Source organism: Sinocyclocheilus grahami, unplaced genomic scaffold (assembly GCF_001515645.1).
Source record: "Sinocyclocheilus grahami isolate Dianchi unplaced genomic scaffold, SAMN03320097.WGS_v1.1 scaffold320.1, whole genome shotgun sequence".
Taxonomy (NCBI): Eukaryota; Metazoa; Chordata; class Actinopteri; order Cypriniformes; family Cyprinidae; genus Sinocyclocheilus; species Sinocyclocheilus grahami.
The window spans coordinates 567,001-588,820 of record NW_015505499.1 but is presented as its reverse complement, the minus strand read 5'-3'; the positions used below and the strand labels follow the sequence as shown (position 1 = coordinate 588,820).

The 21,820-nt window shown below is 37.3% G+C and overlaps 1 protein-coding gene across 2 annotated transcripts in view; it reads right to left on the bottom strand.

Moving 5' to 3' along the window:
* The window catches only part of LOC107602155 (striated muscle preferentially expressed protein kinase-like), an 85,879-nt gene that overhangs the window by 15,616 nt on the left and 48,443 nt on the right, over positions 1 to 21,820 (bottom strand). For both annotated transcript variants that reach the window (XM_016294570.1, XM_016294569.1), the window contains 17 exons: positions 19,142 to 20,715; positions 18,852 to 18,995; positions 18,334 to 18,516; positions 13,949 to 14,124; positions 11,128 to 11,216; positions 10,834 to 11,009; positions 9,634 to 9,894; positions 8,512 to 8,670; positions 8,210 to 8,399; positions 6,597 to 6,826; positions 6,335 to 6,454; positions 5,469 to 5,573; positions 3,811 to 4,017; positions 3,593 to 3,716; positions 2,249 to 2,421; positions 2,065 to 2,177; positions 709 to 877 (listed from right to left, as the gene is read on the bottom strand). In XM_016294570.1, the coding sequence (XP_016150056.1) occupies positions 709 to 877; positions 2,065 to 2,177; positions 2,249 to 2,421; positions 3,593 to 3,716; positions 3,811 to 4,017; positions 5,469 to 5,573; positions 6,335 to 6,454; positions 6,597 to 6,826; positions 8,210 to 8,399; positions 8,512 to 8,670; positions 9,634 to 9,894; positions 10,834 to 11,009; positions 11,128 to 11,216; positions 13,949 to 14,124; positions 18,334 to 18,516; positions 18,852 to 18,995; positions 19,142 to 20,715 (4,193 nt within the window). The remainder of the gene's footprint in view (positions 1 to 708; positions 878 to 2,064; positions 2,178 to 2,248; positions 2,422 to 3,592; positions 3,717 to 3,810; positions 4,018 to 5,468; positions 5,574 to 6,334; positions 6,455 to 6,596; positions 6,827 to 8,209; positions 8,400 to 8,511; positions 8,671 to 9,633; positions 9,895 to 10,833; positions 11,010 to 11,127; positions 11,217 to 13,948; positions 14,125 to 18,333; positions 18,517 to 18,851; positions 18,996 to 19,141; positions 20,716 to 21,820) is intronic.

Below are 21,820 nucleotides of genomic sequence, written 5' to 3'. Positions count from 1 at the left end.
TTGATCAGGCTACACATGCACTATGGGTTTAATAAACTTTTAAAATTTTTCTGAAACATTTCAACACATTCACTACCATTTTATATACACAAAATAAATATATTTGAATAAATAAAATAAATGTGTATTGTTAATTTTATTCACATTTTTTCTTTTTCTTTCAAGTGTGCATACAGTACGTACATAAACGGTTTGAAAACTTTATTGTATGCTTTGTTGTGCTTTGTTAACATTTTTTTCTATAAAGTTGCTTTAGAGCAATATATATTGTCAAAAAAAAGCTAAACACATTTGCAATTAATTAAAAATATATATTTTTAGATATTTTGAAATAACAAATTATTTATTTTAAATACATTTATATGTTAAATTCATTTTTACACTTAATATTTCTCATTCAGTATAAATGATACAACTTTCAGACTTTTTGATATTTGACTCTGATATTTTAGGAAGGGGTCACTTGCAACAAAAAATTCCTAATCGTAATCTTAAGGAAATTAATAGTATCCCCCATAATTCAGAAACTCATTGGAACTGGAGATGGACAAGGGAATCACCCATACAAAATGTTATCTTTGGCCCCAGTGCTGGATTTATCGCTTTATTCCATCTCAACTGGTTAGGACACAAGGTTGCAGTAAGGTGGTGGTGGTGAGTCAACGTGCTTAGAAACAAAACCCCCTTCATTAAAGTGAAAGTGCTTACCGATGTGGACAGTCAGCTCAGCCTTGCACGACACAGAACCGGCCAGATTCTTAGCAGTACAGGTGTAAACTCCTGAGTCATCGGCTTGAGTGTTCAGTACCACTAGAGAACATTCATTGTCATCGTACACAAATGTGAAATGGCTGCTTTCGGACAGCAGGGTGTCTCCCTGAAAATCAGAGAAAAACAACTGAGTGGCCATCCAACTGTTGTGATTTGAATTGAAAATGCTTTTGTGTGGGTTTGAGGCGAACAGGGTAGTGACGAATTAAATAGAAAGCAAAGCCTTGAGGCAGGAGATGGGATATCCAACAGTACCATTCAAAGCATAAATTTGCATGATTTACAGGATGTCATAATGCTCTCAGGGATATGGCTGAAGGAAATATCAGGAAAGCAGTGTTAGTGAGAGATCAGCGGGTGGAAAAGAGGCTGACATGGTTTGACTTCAAGATCTGAATAAAAGTCAGATCTACCTTTAAAGTAAGTTTTTCCAGGTGTACATGGGAAATAGAAAAGAGATGAACCCTCAGCTAATCCCTCAGTGACTAGAATTGATATGAAAACAACAAACATCTACCTCAGCATGAGTGTCAGGAACGGCTTATGGTGAAACAGCAAGAATTTTTGGCTTCAAAGAATTGGGATTTTTAAAAACAAATATAAAGCACAAGCGTTCCTAGTTGCCCTCTGTAACATTTTTTAATGTATTTTTATATTTATAATGGTAACATTTGTGGCGAGTATCCCGAGTCCAGATTATCGTCGCCCTGGAAATGCTGCTGCCACACTGATCACCGACGCTCAACACCTGTGTGCGATGAGTGGCGCACCTGGAGCTCGTTCCCGCCGGCCTTAAAAGCCAGGAGAAGAGACACCAGCGGGAAGGCACCCCGGAGCTCCAGGCGACATTAATGCTTGGTTCTCCTTGTTCACAGACACCGAAGGCACCCTGGGAGAGGGATCTGCACCAGGCACTTCACCCCACGAGCACCACGCTGAGACGGGCACTGAGCACCATTCGTCAGAGCACGTGTGATCAGTGTGTGGGCAAATAAATCACCCTCCGGGGCTCTTTCGACCAGTACCGAGTCTGTGTTCTCATTCACCCCGCGACACATTATATGTGGACATCTTTGTACTTACAATGATTTTTCAAATTAAATGGGCTATTTTCTTTTACTACTATTTATAAGGCGACAAGCATATATATATATAAAGGCGAGTTTGTTGAGTATTATAGGTTTTCACTGCCACAAATGTAGATTTATTAAAAGAGAACCATATTTAATAGAACATAAATCCTCAAACAATTTTCTTATTAAATGGTACATGCACTACAACAAAAACACACACCTTATACCAGAGGATGTCTGGGACGGGCTTTCCTTCAACCACCACCGCGAAACGAGGAGTCTCACCTACATTCACATCCAGGTCTTCCATGATGGTCTCAAATGTTGGCGCCACTAGAGACAGAGAAATCAATGAGACTCAGATTATGTGCAATAATAACAGAAACACATACACAGCAACGTACCTGCCATTTCCAGGGTTAGGGTGCATGTGTCGCTGCCATACTTGTTGCTGGCGATAGACGTGAGCTGACCAACATCACTGCTCTTTACCTTGCATAGCTTCAGTGTATGCTGGTCATCATCAGGCATGCTCAACTCAAACAGACCCGGTCTGTTAGACAATGTCACTGTCCCTCTGAAAACATAAAGGCAGAATAACTACTGGTTTTCTTTTGGTCAACTACATTCATGTCCTTGCAAAAGCAAAAGGATGGTGTTGATATTTGAGGTTATATGACTATACATTTTAACAGATGCAAGAAACAAAAGACAGAATGGAATTCAGTATGCAAATAGGTGTAACTCTGAGAAAACTGTTCAGGCATTCTGAACAAACCCTAACAAAAATATTTGAGGAATACTAATACAGTGCTGTCTTAAATTATAGCAACAAAGAATTATTAGCATAGGAAAAACTTGCACTGCACGTATAATCAAAGTTATCCTGGGAATCATGATTTGAAAAGGACAGAAGGCATGAAGCAATGACTTATTTTTTCTATTCAAGACACAAAGATGTTGTATAGATACAGAAGACTTACAGCAATGCAAATGAGTCATATGCATACTGCTATAATTGTACTTTTTGTGTATTTTGAGGCTTGCAATTATAAACTCCCACTTTTCATGTATGTAAAAAAGCAGCTCGGACATTCTTATAAATTTCTCCTTTTGCATTAGATTTAAGAAACAACATGAAGAAGTGTAAATGAGTAAATGATGACCGAATTTTTCGAGCATTTCACATTTTTGAGCATTTTTATCATTTACATTTTGAATAATTATTAGGCACAGCAAAAAAGCATAAGATCTGTAATTGATTTAATACAATCAAAATTCATTTGCAGAAATGACAGTCATTTTCTAACTTCACTCATAAATATCTAAAAATGTATAAAGTAAAAGAATATGAATATTAATAGCTTTTGAGGCATATTAATAGATCATAACTACAAACAATTACTAACACAGGAACAATTGCACTGAATGTCTATATTTGTATCATCTATATTTGCCGTTGTATCATATGGGCAAATATTATGGCACTTTTTTATCTTAAAGCTAGCAAGTATACATTCCTAACCACTTTTATTGTATGTAAAAGATCATCTGCTAAACATTTTTTTTGTGTGTGTTTGACAGAAGAAACAACATGAGAATGAGTAAATGATGAGAGTATTATAATTTGAGCAATTTATCCCTTTAAGTACTGTATGAACAGTTTCATAAGTTATGTATAATTATTAAGCATAGCAAATACGTATAGCCATTCCAAAATGATTCAATGCAATCAAAATGCAAAATACCTCTTCCATGTGACCGATGCATTGACGTGGTTGAGAGTGACTGTGATGCTTAAGGGCTGCTTCTCCACCATATACACAATGTCCGGCTTGTCAATGATTACAGGAGCCTCCTGGAGGTACGGACCTGCAAACGGAGAGATAAAAGCCAGTCTCTTGCAGTAACTCATACATCTCATTGACCCGTCTGACTGTGGCTGTCCTTGTCTGCTGAGGCATACCTCTATCTAGCAGCTGCACTGGCTCTGTGGCAGGCGATGGCTTGCTAAAGGCCTTGCTGGTGATTGATAGCACCCTGAAGGCGTAGCGGACACCTTTAGACAGATTGGTAATGGTATAGATGGTCTGTTTCAGGCAAGAGGCGATGATGGTCCACTGGATCGACCCTAGAGCTTGCTGCTGAACAGCATACATCAGGGAGCTAGGATCTGGCAATAAAAATAAAAATCTTTTTGCATTAAGTTTGAAAGCCAAAACCAAAAAAAGAAAATCTGATTACTTCCGATACATTTTTCAAATACACTGCAAAGAGAGGAAACAGCACTTGACAATATGGAACAAGGACACATGGCTTAAGCAGTCAATTCAGCAGTAAATCCGTGATTGTTTCCAACAACATCACCTAGACATAGAATATCTGTTGGAAAGCAATAAATAAAATGTTACGGTACCACAGTGCTAGTAAACTAAATTTAGCTGGTGGCCATACTTGGAAATGTATTAAGGAAATAAGAGGAGGTCAGGTTAATCATCTGTGATGTTATCCAACTAGCGTCACCACACTGTTGCTCTATCAATATTTACTGTATGCTGAGAGAGTACATTTAGTATAAAGAGAGGATGCCAATAGAGCGACTCTTGGAAATAAAGATCACAAATGTGACCCTGGAACACAAAATAGCACGGGTATATTTGTAGGAATTGCCAACAATACATTGTATGTGTCAATATTTTCCCCAAAATCATTAGGATAAGTAAAGATCATGTTCAGATTTCAGATTTTCAGGCCAAATATTGTCCTATCCTAACAAACCAAACATCAATGGAAAGCTTATTTATTCAGCTTTAAGATGATGCATACATCTCAATTTCATAAAATTGACCCTTATGACTGGTTTTGTGGTCCAGTTTCACAAATGATATCTCTTTAATGGAAAAGTTCACCTAAAAATGACAATTGTGTAACTTATCATTACATATTTGTTAAATTCAATCATTTTTATACACAAAGCTGTCATATGGCTTTAGAAGACTTAAAATACAGTGCAAAAGTTCCATATTTATTATGCTTCTGTGGTGCTTTTGAATCATTTTTGAAGCTTGAATGCATCTGTTTCTATTCATTGAAATGACATGAAAGACAACAGAATATTCCTTTATTGTCAAACTAATACTTTAATATCTCTATTTCTCCAAGACCACAATAAGATTAAGAAGAGAGCCACTGGTCACAAAACAGAAAGTCCTGTCCCAAACTCACACTATTGGTTGAGAACCTAATCAAGATGCACTTCTGGTGCAATTAGTGGTGCAGAAACTACACATTTAAATTTTAAGAGCCTTGCTTCACTGGTTTTGCACTTAAAAACCCCCAATAATTTCAAATTTGTCTTTAGAGTTTCAGATATGTCAACATTTGTGTCTATTTTCCCCTAAAGTATTTTAGGGAAGCATCTGAGAAACAATGGATATTTTAAATCAAACATAACTGGGAACTCCATTAAGAATAGCTCTATAATCCTATGGCTATGAAAGAGCAACCACTGACCAATTAAAATGTTCCTTTGGGGAGCTTCAAACCTTTAAATGAGAATGCTACAGTACAAGAAGAGTTTCTAAATTAAATGAATATATACATAAATAACATGCATAATTATACCAATGGACGGATCCAGTCTTCTGGGTTTCCTCCAGCTTAGCGTGATAGTCTTGCCAGTGATGGACTCAATGACTGGGGCCCCATCTGGCGGGTCAGGAAGGATGTCTAATACGGCAAAAGTGTCAGTCAGAATATTTATTTGGAGCCAGAGGAGTCTCTCGCTATTTTTCACACATGCACGCATATGCTTCAGCCTTAAAATAAATTGTAGTATTGCTTTGAACAGTCTGGGATATGGAAAAAAAAACAGAAATAAGCTGTGGTTATATCTATGGCGCTGATCGGGCTGCTAACTTGGGAGTGTCTAACTAATCCTTTGGAGTAACTCACGTCAGCAGTAGGCACTGCAAATTTAAAGAAACATATTTTTAAAACACCATTTGACCAATTAATTTTGGATAATTACCAGACAAGGATTTAAAAAATAATTACAAATAAATTGACACTTAAACAAAATAAGAGGAGAGCGGAACTAAAAAATATTCCCAACAGAAATCTATAAATATATATGAATTTATTTTCTAAATATAAGAATTTATATATTTTTATTTATTTATTTTATATTAATTAATTTCTACCTTTCCAATCTTGAAAAAAATCATCTATTTTTAGGTTTTTACTCAGGGAACTTGTGTAATATCCATGTTTATTGTGTCAATATTGTGGTTACTGAGCTTTGAAATCATGTTCATATTGTGGCCAAAATATTATCATAATAAATAATAATATAATAAATGAAAAACATGCACAAAAAACTTTTTTTAACTTACTGGTGAGCTTCTCAAGTCCTTTTTAAGATGCACTTTTTCTAATGTATTCAAGTTGTCAAACATAGCTAGCAGAAGCTATTGATATATTAAACTCACCTGTCACATAAAGATGGGCATAGCAGGTGGCCTTGCCCACCTTATTGGATATGACACACTTGTAAACTCCTCCGTGGGCATGACAAACAGAGCGGATCACCAGGCTGTGAACATCTCTGACTACAGAAGAGACAACATAGAGAACGAACACTTCATATTCCTGCTATTCCCGACACTCACACTATCATTTCCACAGGGACTGCTTTCCAGAAAAGCTTAGCAGACTGTAAGAGAATTGAATTATATTAATCAACTAACTTACACTGTGTCATTTTTCTGTCCTCTGTGCTGTCAATCCTCTTGCCATTGTGAAACCAGATTATGGCTGGATACGGCAGGCCAGCCACTTTGCACCTGAGCACAGCCTCTCTGCCCTCAACTACATCCAGATCGTAGAGCGGCTTGACAAAGTCAGGCATGGTGAAACGTTCCACCTCATTCTCAGGCACCTCAGGTTCCTCGGGAATGGAGGGCATTTTTTCCAGCTTTGCTCTAGTAAAGATAAACCAAAACCATCAAGATGTTATGTTTTTATGCAAAAATGTTTCCATTAAAGAACAGTTTGGGCATTTTAGTCCTTTGATGCTTCATCAGAAAATGAAAACTGTCATCTTAAACATGTTAAAATGCTGTTTTTGTCCATGCACAAAGCTATCATATCCATTCAAAAGATTTGGAATATGGTGCACATGTCATATGGATAACATTATGGTGTTTTTGGAACTAAAAATCCACAGATCTATCCTTATATGTGACCCTGGACCACAAAACCAGTCTTAAGTCGCTTGGGTATATTTGTAGCAATAGCCAACAATACATTGTATGGGTCAAAATTATAGATTTTTCTTTTATGCCAAAAATCATTAGGATATTAAGTAAAGATCATGTTCCATGAAGATATTTTGTAAATTTCCTACCGTAAATATATCAAAACTTTATTTTTCTTAAGTAATATGCATTGCTAAGAACTTCATTTGGACAACTTTAAAGGCAATTTTCTCAATATTTAGATTTTTTGCACCCTCAGATTCCAGATTTTCAAATAATTGTATCTCGGCCAAATATTGTCCTATCCTAACAAATCATACATCAATGGAAAGCTTATTTATTCAGCTTTCACATGATGTTTAAATCTCAATTTTGAAAAATTGACACTTAAGACTGGTTTTGTGGTCCAGGGTCACATATGGAAAAAAATTGTGTCATGATTTTTCAAAATTTCTCCTTTTGTGTTTCATGGACAAAATAACACCATACGTATGAAAGCTTATTTCCGTTACAAAACAAAACAAAACAAAAAATAAAGGCAATTGTGACTTTTTAATCCTCAATTCTGAGTTTATATTTCACAATTCAAATTTTTTCTGAATTGTTAAATATAAATCCACAATTGGATTTATCTCAAAATTGTGAGATAAAAAGTCACAATTACCTTTTTATTTTTTATTCCTTATTCCTTCATGCGACTTCTCACAATTCTGACGGTTTTCTTGCAATTGCAAGTTTATATCTCAAAATTAAGACTTTTCTTCTCAGAATTATGAGTTTATATCTCATAATTCTCACTATTTCTCTCAGAATTATGTCGCAATTCTGAGTTGATGCCTCACAATTCTGACTTTTTTTCTCTGAATTGTAAAAAAAAATTCACAATAATTATTTATTTTTTTATTTCTTATTCCTTATGGTGACTTTTCACAATTTTGAATTTTTCCTGGAAATTGCTAGTTTATATCACACAATTCAGACTTTTTGTTTCTCAGAATTGCCCAATTCTGAGTTTATATCTCGCAAAAGAAGAAGAACTTTAATTTTTGGGTGAACAAAACAACTTTTAAACAAGTTCTGAGTGAATCATTAGTCAAAAGATCATACATTTGAGAGGAAATTGCTGGTCTGGGCTCCTGCACATACAGCTCTGCTGCGCACTCGTCCTCGCCGTGTGAGTTCCGCGCTACTACTGTGTAGAGACCCTCATCTTCATTACTAACATGAGAAATGATTAGTGAGTGCCGTCCTCCTTCTTTCAAGATCCGAATGTCTTCGCTTTCCTCCAGCAGATGATCTGTTGAAGACATGACACACAAATGACTCAACCATCTTAATGTTAATTTTGGGCTTCATCTTAATTTTACAGGACTGACACTGGGGGGCACTCAAGGGAATTAGAGTCATACCAAAGTGGCTCCAGATGACCTGAGGAGGTGGTGTCCCGCTGACCTTGCAGTCAAATCGAGCATTACGACCCTCGATAACTTCTAGTACATCCAGCTTACGGGTGAAGAGGGGCTCTATGGATGCTACAACCTTTAGCTTGGCACTAGAGGTCAGCTCCTCTATAAATCACATGACATGTGAAGTGAAATAGACAGTTTAATAAGCGTCCTGCAATATGCGCTGATCACGTCATGAAACCTTTGGCAAAAAAGGGTCATACTTATAACCTTAGCAACATGTTTATTTATTGGCATAAAATGGGCTGTTTCTTTTGTTGCTACTGCATGTTTAAAGGGATAGTTCACTCAAAAATTGGAACTCGGTCAGCATTTACTCGCCTTCATGTCATTCCAAACCTGTATGACTTTCTTTATTCTATGGAACACAAAAGAAGATATTTTGAAAAATGTGTTTATTTTGTCCATGCATTCTTGTTTTGGACTGCCTTATCAATATGGGGGGAAAAAACAGTTAAAACATTCTTTAAAATATTTTTTTGTGTGTGTGTGTTTAGCAGAAGAAAGTCAGTGGTACTGGTTTTAAATAACATGAGCGTGAGGGTGAACTATCCCTTTAAGATTTCTGAGTGCAACAGTCCACTCTGAAATATATGCTTGTCAAACTGTATAGGCCAGGCTGAAATAATCATGATGATTGTTAAAAATAGTTAAAAAATTGATGATTTTTAATAAATTCAGTTGCTTATTTCCAATGTAAGGATAAATCAAAAAGAATATGCAGAGTTGCAGATGCTACACCAGGGGTAGGCAACTTCGGTCCTAGAGAGCCGCAGTCCTGCAGAGTTCAGCTCCAACCCTAATCAAACACACCTGAACAAGCTAATCAATGTCTTCAGGATTACTAAGGCTATAGGCAGGTGAGGTTTTTTTTCAGGGTTGGAGCTGAACTCTGCAGGACTGCGGCTCTCTAGCACCGAACTTGCCTACCCCTGTGCTACACCAAGCCAAGAAAATGTAATTCCTCATGATACAGTATGACTCGTTTAATGTAATGAGATTTGTAGAACAATGATGTGTTGGTGTATAAAACAAACCATGTGGACCAATACCAAAGCTGCTCACCTTTAGCTGTGCTCAGTTTGCAGGTGTACGTTCCACTGTCATCCTCATGTACAGAGTTAAGCAGCAGCCTGCACCTTTTCCCATCAAAGTGCATCTTACAGTCCAACAGAGCTGGTTGGATGAGTTTCCCATCTGACAGCCAATCAACATCTGTGTCCTGCGGGCCGATCACATGACACTCGAACAAGGCAGTCTCCCCTGCCTTCACCATCACGTCCCTCACTGGCCGAATGATGGCCAGGCCTGGCTCTATTGGACGAGCTGGAAGAAAAATGATAAGGATCAGCCAAAGAGTGGTGAAGAAAAACACCCCATATAAGGAAATCCAGAGCTCAAGTTGAAAGCACACAAGAGTCTTTGCATGTGTTTAATCTGCTGCAGATATAGGAGACATAGTCTGCTAATAGCATGTGTTGTACAGCAGAGCAGATATATTAGAAGAATATGCTAATACATTGTCTGTCCGCATAATCCGCTCATGGCTCAGTAGGGATCAGCATAAAATTATACCCAGAATTCAAAATTGCCTGGTCTGATACTGCATTTTGGCTCTTTCAGACTTAAACTGATCTTAAAATGTGTATTATGCCAAGGCTAAACTTATGCATATTATACCAATGGTGCATTTATTTGATTAAAAAGTTTTAAAAAATATTGTATATTAATAATATTAATATCTATATTATATTAAAATATTAAGATTTTTAAAATGTTTTAAAATGCAAGACTGCATTAAAATCCTGTATTTAGTACATATAAATGATTGAGAGAAAATTGTACAACTGCTGGAAAAAAAATCACATTATATTAAATCAAGGTATGACAATTTCTTCTGCGTTCATATAAAAACTACTCACATTATGCATTCAAACACATTCATTGACTTACATTTAAAAAAAACTGAAATCAGCTGCTGCATCGATCATTTGAAAAATCATATTTATTAAATATTCAAACGGTGATAAGCAGTGTTGAGGAAGCTACAAACCGCTCATAATGTAAAGTACTTCAACTACAGTGATTGTCCGGGTAATGAACCTATGAATGGCTTAGTTGTCTCTGCATATTAAGCTGAGCAAGAAGAAAGTATATTAACAATGAAAAATCACATCATCTTTAGGAAAGTATTATCTACATGATTTATCATGCTTGTGGTTCCTTAATGCATACAGACCATGCAACACTAGCTGAAGCCCCTACCTTTCACCTCCAGTTTGCCCTCACACTGTTTAGTCCCATACTCGTTGATGATCTTGCAGGTGTAAACACCAGAGTCTGACTTCTGTGCTGATTTAATTATCATCTCAAAGTTGCCCTCCTCTGTCTCATGGACGATATGCTGTGCACCTGTTTTAATGGTCACTCTGTCTCTAAGCCTGATACAAAGAAAAATAAAAGTTTAGTTATGACAGTACTTCAAAATGAACAAACAGTCCATACTGTTTAAAACTATATTATGAATTATATAGACAAATATTTTAGATTTGAACGTACCAATAAAGCATGGGTTTAGGCTGTCCACTCACTCGAACAGACATGGTCACCTCTTGACCCTCTATAACTGTTTGGTCTCCAATAACAACCTGTTATGTTGGTAAATGCAGAGGCTCATTATTGTTTTGTAAATAATACAAACCCCTAAAGGGACATGTTGATGGTATAAAAAAAATTAGATGGAAAGAATTTTTTTTAATGCTTTTGCATTTTCTTAAACTTTGGCATTCCCCGGAATTTTTTTTAGTTATAAAATATACAACTTTTTGGTTCCCCTGAAAAACTTTGCATTTGCTTAATAAACATTTGTGACCCTAAACCACAAAATCAGTCTTAAGTCGCTGGGGTATATTTGTAGCAATAGCCAAAAAATACATTGTATGGGTCAAAATTATAGATTTTTCTTTTATGCCAAAAATCATTAGGATATTAAGTAAAGATCATGTTCCATGAAGATATTTAGTAAATTTCCTACCGTAAATATATCAAAACTTAATTTTTGATTAGTAATATACATTGCTAAGAACTTCATTTGGACAACTTTAAAGGCGTTTTTCTCAATATTTAGATTTTTTTTTGCACCCTCAGATTCCAGATTTTCAAATAATTGTATCTCGGCCAAATATTATCATATCCTAACAAACCATACATCAAGTGAAAGCTTATTTATTCACCTTTTAGATGATTAATAAATCTCAATTTCGAGAAATTTACCCTTATGACTGGTTTTGTGGTCCAGGGTCACATTTGTGATGGAAATAAAATGAAGTTCAAGGATGAGAGCAAACGCAGTTTCTTTTTTTGTGAGAGAACCCAAGACCATTTTTTCTCCCACCTTATGTTTTTTCATGACCTTTTTTACATGTACAAAAATATAAAAAAAATTAATCAGCATCTTAATGTTTCCAAAAAATAATAGGAATGGTCATGTTTTAGATTTTGGATTATGAGGATTACATGTTTACCATTTTCATGTTCAAAAATTTAATTTGTTCTCTGAATGACTAATCTGCTGTTAAACTTCTCATATGAATGTCTGCATGCCATGTATAATTCAGTTTAGACAGTTTGCAAGAATGTTTAGCGTCCTTGGTTTTACAGGTTTTACTACTTTAGTAATTTCCACGAGTACAAATCTTAATGTTTAAGCATATAATGATATTCTAGGGAATTGTGTGCTTCTAATTTTATACCAATAGTTTGGACAGGACCCTTTTCTTTTCTAACACAACAATGCCTCTGTGTATAAGGCAAGTTTAAAAAAAAAAAAGATTGATTCAGTCAGTGTGGAAAAACTTGACTGGTCTGCACAAAGCCAAGTCCTAATCCCAGCTGAACACCTCTGCTGTGACTTTAAATACAGACCTTGAGCCAAAAACTCATCACCAAACACCTGTGACTTGTACATACATATGGACAAATGTTTTGGGACACCCCCTTCTTTAGAACAGAAAAAGGCACTTCCAAAACTGTGGCAACAAAGATGGAAACATAATTAGGAGTTTGCGTTCTGCAGACCAGTCAAGTTCTTCCACACTGACTGAATCTTTTTTTTTAACCTTGCCTTATACACAGAGGCATTGTCGTGTTAGAATAGAAAAGGGTCCTGTCCAAACTACTGGTATAAAATTAGAAGCACACAATTCCCTAGAATATCATCATATGCTTAAACATTCAGATTTGTGCTCATGGAAATTACTAAGGTAGTCAAACCTGTTCATTAGAAAGGGGTGTCCCAATACTTTTGGCAATATAGTGTACAAGCCAACCTAGCTATTCAAAATCTTTGTCTGCAATTTAATAATATTGACCTATTACTTTTGCTATTGCTTTTGACCATTAGGTATCAGTAACATAATTCATTCAGAACCTGCTTTATGGACATAGACTTTCTGTACCACACTATTCTGCTGATATGGAATGAGTTTGACTACTTAATCAGTTATATTAATAGAAATGCTTCACTGGGGCAGATCCATCTATTATAAGCGTTTTGGACTTGTCTTTTCCACTTAATTTAACACTTTAGAAAGTTAATAAAGTAGGAAGTTGCACTTTAGGGTCCGCAATATTTTTATCTTATCTTATTTGCAAAAGATTGGAAATAATTTCGGTTTATTTTTATTAATTTTTCGTTTTTTGTTTGTTTTAGTAGTAATATCTGGCAACACTGCATAGCCGGCACTTAAACTGACAGCAATCAAAAAAGCCCATGCCCATGGACAGGTTATTGCTGGCAGGATACGACATTCGGTAAGGGAAACGCAAGAAATATCATGATATTATCTATCAGAAAGGTTATCAACGCTGTCAAAAACAGTAGCATTTAACACTAGTACACACAGATCTGTAGAACAAGTAGGTTACAGAATTAACTGAAATATGCAAACACTAGCCATGAAGAAGTCTATGCTATGTCATTCAGTATAGTTACATTTTCACAAATCATGCTATAAACATTCATAAGAGCACTAGACAAAGTTATTGTAGTTATGTATTTTTGCATGAATAATAAACAACTGATAAAATTATCCAGCCTTATATATAGTAAAATATTAACAGATTATTTAATATTTAAATATTAAATATTAATACATTTATATTAATATTTATAAATATTAATATATAATTTATAATTATATAATATATCATTTTCAAAGCCTGGCTACAGCCATGGTTCACATGGATATTGCAATCGCTGCTGAGCATCTAAACATATTTTCTGGAACAGAAAGTGGATCTTCCTTGTTTGGAAAAAAATGTGTATGCATAAGTGCTCAATGATGTATTCTGATAGAATATTTTGGTATTTCTCTGATACCTGAAAGGATGGAGGCTCCTTGAATCGAGTATCCACGATCTTCCTCGGCTCAGCTCCCCTGTAGAAGGAGAAATCCATCCCCTCCTCAAGAGGACTGAGGTACTCCTCATCAGATGTGATGGGACTGCTGACGTCCATGGGTACACCAAGGTTCCCACGCTGGTCCTGACTGGGCTCTGTGAGAAATACCAATGGGATTGGAGTGGATTTACAAGCAATTCAACATTCATCTCAATAAAAACATCTGCAGAACAATATGATTTTTTTGTTCGAAAACAACAACATCACGGATGAAAAATTCACAGACAATTACTTTTTGCTTTTGCCTCTGACAGAGAGAAATGGATTAGAAAGGTGAAGGATGAAAGACATAGGCTGAATACAAATCAGGATCCCTGAAGAGAAAGGATACTATAATCCCAAATCCAATCTCAGAAAAGTCCAGTGACAATGTGAACGCCAGTGCTGGGGACAGATCACTGTCCCCAGAAAAGCATCCCAAAAACAGAGGACGAAGAAGATTTACTCAGAAGAGTGTCTAACAACAAATTTGTTATGCTATGTAGGAAATTTTAAAGGATTTTCAGTGGCATTCATATAATCATAAAATAAGGAATGGGATTTTAGCAGTGCATTACATTATATCTTTAAAAAAAAAATCAGATTTTTAATAAATCAGATTCTGGAGAAACGCCTGAAAACATATGCTAGTGTATACCTAAGAGTTTACAAAATTAACTTGCTGTAGATGAACACATTCATCATCTCATAGGGAAGTCGTGGCCTAATGGTTAGAGAGTCGGACTCGTAACCCAAAGGTTGCAGGTTTGAGTCTCGTACTGGCAGGGATTGTAGGTGGGGGGAGTGAATGTACAGTGCTCTCTTCCACCTTCAATACCACGACTGAGGTGCCCTTGAGCAAAGCACCGAACCCCCAACTGCTCCCCGGGCGCCGCAGCAAAAAAATGGCTGCCCACTGCTCAGAGTGTGTGTGTGTTCACTGCTGTGTGTGTGCACTTTGGATGGGATAAATGCAGAGTACTAATTCCATACTTGGCCACATGTCACTTCACTTATGAAGTGATAAGTCAACGTATATTAAGTAGTATGTAGGTTCATGGCTGTGATGTAAACTAAAAGCTATTGGCTATTTGATCCAGTAGCACTTCTGTAGGTCCTGCTTCAACTTCCTGTTTCAACAAACAGGAAAGAAAACAGCGCTGGTCAAGCCATTTCATAGTGTCTTTAAGATGCATCCATTCAATGTAAAGCTAAACTGCTGATGCTGATTTACAAATGGACATACAGAAATAAGCTACAGAACTGAGAGTCATTCCTTAAGTGAGGTACATGTGTAAACATATGAAACCATTTGCCATGAGAGGCCTGAAGCCACGGCATGCGGTGAGACTCAGCGATGCATGTACCAGGAGAAAAAAATAGACACAGTGTCTCTTCTTACAACAGCTTAGCGCATATATATTACAGTGAACCCGGGTATGATTCTAATTTCAAAGCAGTAACATTTTTAAGACCACCAAACGGCTCAAAGGCAGTGATTACTTTCACTTTTTGCTAAAGAAAAAAAGAACTAAACTTTTAAAATAAACAAAGCATCCGAAAGTAGCTTAACAAAAAATAGGAAAATAAAAGCTTGGTCAAATTCTGTAATACTGTACCATTCTTTGGAAACCCACCATGCAAATTCTTGAGCACAAACTTACCTGGCCCTGCTCCTTCAACCAGACCTTGGCCATGTACTAAGCTGACACCGAGGTCACCAGCGCATGTTCAGTCCCGACAGTGTTTGTGTTAATATGTCAGCACCTTAGTCAATGCCCCCAGATTTCAACTGGTAATCTGGTGCAGACACTATGTCTTCCGTACCCTCCCTTGCTCTTTCTCTCTGGCTCTCTCACTTTCAATAAGACACTACCTCTCACATTTACATCAGCACAAACAGATGCAGATGTCCTCCCTTTTTTCCATTCAAGTCAAAGGAACTGCCATAAAATACTTCTCATAGCAACCATCCTATTTATATGCCTCTTACAAACTCTGTCGCTTCTTCTGTAGCTCAGCAAACCTACTAGTATCATGAACTGTAAAGAAAATGACTTTCATGCAAGTCTTTCATCTGTCTGGTTCTTGAAATTTGTCAGGAGCAACTGTTAAGCTGTTGTGTCACTGTGGAAAATAAAGACCTAGTTGGCAACAACATTTAATGGCAGGTTTTAACAACATGCTGTCAATGAAGTAACACAAGGATCCACCATATATGAGATTATTAAGAGATCGTTTCATGGAAGAAGGAGAGCTAAAAATACCCCCGGTATTCACCGCCCTAATAAGGCAAAGCTTCTCTTTCTAACCATTAACATAAACGAAGGTGCACTAGGATAATATTAGAATATATACTCAGACATCCCCACCAGACAAAGTCTTATTTTGCATTTTCTGCAATGATTCACGGTAAAACGTGTTAAACAAAACCCAATGCAAAAAATTACCAAGAAAATAAATAAATAAATAAAACCTTTGTCTACAAAGTAAACATTTGTCTCATTTAGCAAATGGCTGCAATATAACAAAGAGTGAAAAATTTAAGGGGGTCTGAATACTTTCCGTACCCACTGTATATATATAAACACCACAATTAATACAAATCTTAAAAACAGCACAAAAACCAGCATGTAAACATTATATGTACTGTATATTTCACTGTATTCCCATACGCACATATAAAAATAATAAACTAAACTACAACAGAAATAATAATAATAATAATAATAATGAATTTAGGTTAAAAAAACTAGTAAATGAAAACAACTTCATTACTTTTTTTGTTTGACTAAAAAGTGTTTTGGCTAACATTTCCAATTTGTCCACATGCGTGCTTGCATTTTTAAAAATGTATTATAAGCCAAAATGCAGTTAAACAATTCATATGTTCAATTTAACCTCTGGGTTGCTATGGTAACTATCCAGACGGAACCATGGTTGGAGAACTAGGGAGATTTTATAGAGAGAGGAGAAATCAAAGAAGCACAAAGAAAATGTTTGAGGAGGCACTGGAAAACCAAACATGCTCATGTGAGAGCTGGTAGCAAGGAAAAAAAGTGTTATGGTTAATTTAATGACTATTTGTGACCCTGGACCACAAAATCAGTCATAAGGGTCAATTTCTCTAAACTGAGATTTATACATCATTATAAATTAGCTTTCCATTGATGTATGGTTTGTTAGGATAGGGCAATATTTGGCCGAGATACAACTATTTGAATATCTGGAATCTGAGGGTGACAAAAAAAATCAAAATACTGAGAAAATCGCCTTTAAAGTTGTTCAAATGAAGTTCTTAGCAATGCATATTACTAATCAAAAATTAAGTTATATATTTACAGTAGGAAATTTACAAAATATCTTCATGGAACATGATCTTTACTTAATATCCTAATGATTTTTGGCATTAAAAAAATCGATAATTTTGACCCATACAATGGTTTTTTGGCTATTGCTAAAAGGGTGCATTTTGCTGTAAGGGTGATTTAAACACCAACACAATGATGCTAACCCCCACCCTGCAGGGCTGCATGTTGACAGTGTGACTCACTGCCTTTGATCCTACTTAGATATCTGAAGGTATTGAAATTCACTCCTCTAATATCCCATACGTTACCCTTCACACTCCCACATCCTCAACTCAGGCTGCAAACACAATATGCACATGCTTGCTGCTTAAAAATATTTACTCAAAACATTTACATGGAGGCATTTTCCGCATTGTTTAAAGGGGTCATATGATGTTGCTAAAAATAACATTATTTTGTGTATTTGGCGTAATGAAATGTGTTTATGTGGTTTAAGGTTCAAAAAACACATTCTTTTCCACATACTGTACATTATTGTTTCTCCTCTATGCCCCGCCTTTCTGAAACTTGTAACACTCCAAAGAGAAAGGAAAAATTGAAATCGCATCATATGACCCCTTTAAAACCAAATATCCAGATTAAGGCAAGTAATACGTTTAAAATTAGGAAAATTAGGAAATCTAATTCTAACTCTTCTAAAAAAAAGATTAAGGGTGTGAATACATACAGCATGGAAAAACTTCAACATATTCATTTTCATTGAGAGTTGGAGATTTGCCACATCATGAGTGACAGCTATCACTGGCGATTGCCACAGTCTTGAGCAGAGCTCAGCTTTATGCAAATAAAAAGTGTTGCAGTGTGACGACTAACAATGGGAGTCTGGACAGTGATCCATCAACTGATACAGCGGCTGAGTAGGGATGTCAACCAACCAACAGCTGAACAAATTGCTGTCAGTGAGAATGTCCTCTGAGAAAGGACATCCTACAGTGTTCACCATAAAACACTCACCTGATTTGATGAAAAGAGTAGCGCTGCTAGACATCTCGCCAACCTCGTTGGTAGCAGTAACTGTGTATGTTCCTGCGTCACTTGGCTTCGTCCATTTGATGAGCAATGTGTGCCTTTCCCCCTCTACCTTCACAACATGAGTTGGGCTGTTCTTGATCTCAATGTTGTCTCTCTTCCATGTAACTGTATATAAAATAAATGTATTTGCTGTTACATCCCTCCAGTAGCAAAATTGTTGAGGCTTGAAAGTACAGTCTTATTTCTGAGACACTTGCCTTGAAACGTGGACTCAAAATAACTCTCTACAAGGGTTGCTGTCTGAAGGCATAGTACTGAATAGCTGACAACTTGTAAGTTAAAGCCTTCACAGACTGCTTTTTTCAGTAAATGTTTCAGAGTCAACAGGGACTACACCAAGACTGCATCCCTGTGATGCTCGTGTATTACAGTTTCAAGTCAAATAGGCAATATGCTAAAGGTGCTGTTTGAAGTTATTACAGCATAAATAAAGGACTTACCTTCTGGGAGAGGGGTGCCACTTATGATGCATTTTAAAAGAACCTCTGTTCCAGTAGTGGCCACAGTGTCCTGAAGCGGAAACTCAAACACAGGAGCCTCTAGAGGATCCTCTCCCGCAGACACGTACGAGTCATCTGAAGATTCTGTAACAGCATAAGATATTTGTCAGATCCAATAGATGTGATATTCCTCAACTTGAATTGGAGGTGCATTGCAAATCAGGTTTGTCTCAGTATTTGTCAAGTCCAAGGTCAAGGAATTGCATGCCACTGGAAATGCCTAAACTTACCTAATTCAGGGGACATTGGTCTTAGTCTGCGTCCCCTTCCTCTGCTTCTTTGGGGTTTTTCTTCTTTAGCAGTGCCACTTTTCACAGCCTTATCAGTCTTCTCTGCAGGTGTGTCTGTCTCCATTGGCTCCTCTTCGACAATAATTTTTGGTATAGTGAGCTTTGGTGCCAGTGGCAGAGGAGTCACATCCAGCTCCATCTTTTCCTCAGATGAAGAAGATGAGGAAACTCTTGGAGGTTTGGTGGGAGCTTGGTCAGGACTTTCTTGAATAGCTACAGTTTCTCTTTGCACCAGAGGACTTTCTGGCCTTCTTTCCAGTTTTCTCAGCGTGACCGCTAATGGCGTCTTCCTATGCATGTACTCATCATCTGCTTGTGATTCTTCCTGAACACGAACAACCCTCTTTACTAGTGGACTTGCAGGTCTTGGTTCCACTTTGCGTAATGTCATCTCTAAGACATTTCGGGATGGAGATTCAGCTTTGCTTCGAGAGCGCTCTTCAGCCATGGATGTGATCTCTACAGTTGGAGACCTTCGGGTACTATCTCTGCTTGGGCTTGGGCCCCGAAGTCTTGGAGACCTTTGTCCAGGTAAATCAGAGAGTGACATGGCCTCTGGAGGTGATGGTTCTTGTCCAAATGTGCTTACCGCCTTGGTGGTTGGGACAGACCGATTGCTTTCAACTTTTTCCAGTGGTTGTTGTGCCAGCTGGTCTTTTCGTCTGCGAAACGGTGATTTTGGAGGTGATCGTTCCTTGGCTTGCTCTCTCTCTCTCATCTCTTGCTCTCGCTGAGTACGCTCTCGATCCTGCAGCTTTTGAAGAACCTGAGGTGGGATGGGCTCTAACTTCCTTACAGGCTGCCTGCTCCTGTGAAAAGTAGAGAGCTGCTCTGTTGAGAAGGATTTCTTCATGTGCGGTTTACCGACAAGCTTTTTTATGCGCTGGAGCTCCTCTGTGAACTTGTTCTCAATGTCCTGCACCTTTTGGGAGTAACGGGGTCTGTCCTCTAGGGAAGCAGCCCGCTGTTTGAACATGGTCCTTCTCTGGGCTGCGTCTGCCTTCAGAGCCTCACGAAGGTCTTCTTTGGAGCTCTCCCTCGAGATCCCCAACCGGCTCCCTCCTTCATCAGAGTCAATAGACGAGGCTCTGTTAAATCCAGCCCAAGAGCGTCCAGATATAGATCCCTCTGGGTTATCGATACTTCTTCTGCGCTCTTCAAAGACACGCACTTTCTCGAAGATCTTGGAGCTAGCTCTTGTCAGTTTTGGTGAAGGCCGAGGTGTAAGTTCCTTACGGGAATACTCGCTGACGGGGGTTTGTGGTCGAGAGTCTTGAGCACTACTCTGAGACATGCCTGAGGATTTGGGTTGTTTTATCTTCTCCTCAAACTCTCCTGGTACTGTGTCTTGATATTCAGTTGGCACGACAACTTTCTTGCGTGGGGCTAAGGGTGTGGCAGGGGCTGAACCAGAACGGCTGAGCAAAGGAGAGGCAGTAGAGGAGCCAATTTTGGGGGAAGGGGGTGGTAGGACTTGAGGGGGAGATTCCCTCACAACTTCTTCAGATGGGCTCCTAAAAGAAGGTGTTTGAGGGAAATGTTCTGTTAGAGTATGGGGTTATGCAAGGGGAGGAACCCAACTGTTTGGATGACGACTTTGGAAGAGGGGCCAGAGAGGCTAATTTCTCTGATGTGGGACCTTAAATGGGACCGTCTACATGTGTTTGTGTGCAAGTTACTTCAAATCTACTTCTGTTAATGTCTTAATTTGAGTAAAATCATTTGCTTTCTTAAATGAGGAAGGAGTGATGTGAACCTTCATAATTTTAAAATTTCAGGAGAGGTAAATAAAGAAAATTTAAAATTTAATGAGCTTCTGTTAACTGTATTTTCTAATTAGTTATGGTTGACAAATTGAAATATAAAAATAATGTGAGGGGATGTTCAGAGCATGAATAAATAAAACGTATTCCATTAATCTTGGAGTGACAGTCAAGAGCACAGTAAAATGTCTATAAGGCTAAGAAATCTGAATTCTGTCTTAAAACAAATTATATTACAAAATACAAAATATATACAACACAACTGAATGCTCAAAATTAATGTAATATTAGCACATGTCAGATTAACTTGTGCCTACTAGCCTATACCTTCCAAAATCACTGGGCTAGACCACCACACATCACTGGATATTTACAGGAATAAGTCAAGTGTCACTTGCCAATGCTAGGAAGGAAGAGTAAAACAAGGATTAGTGCAGGCACATAACTATTAAATGTTGAGTCATCAAGAACACTGCTAAAAGGGGTCTAATTCAAAATGGCTGTGCACAAGAAAATGTCTGGAGAGCAGTAAAACTTAAACATCCTTCTTGTTTACACAGCACAGACCAAACTGCACTAACCTTGCATAAGCTGATACAGCTAAAAGTACTGTAAATCCAACCAATGTAGCTTCCTTCCCAACTGGCAGTTTGACAAACTTATTCTTGTATTCAACATCCAGTGCACTATAATGAGTGAACGTCTCCCATGCAGCATCAAAATCATGCGAAAACAAAGCACAAATCTGGTTAAAACAGAGGGATGATCCTTAGAAATGTGTGATGTTAGTAAAATATGACAATAAGCAACTGGCAATCGTGGACAGTTTGCTACTTATTCAAGATAAATTCAAAAT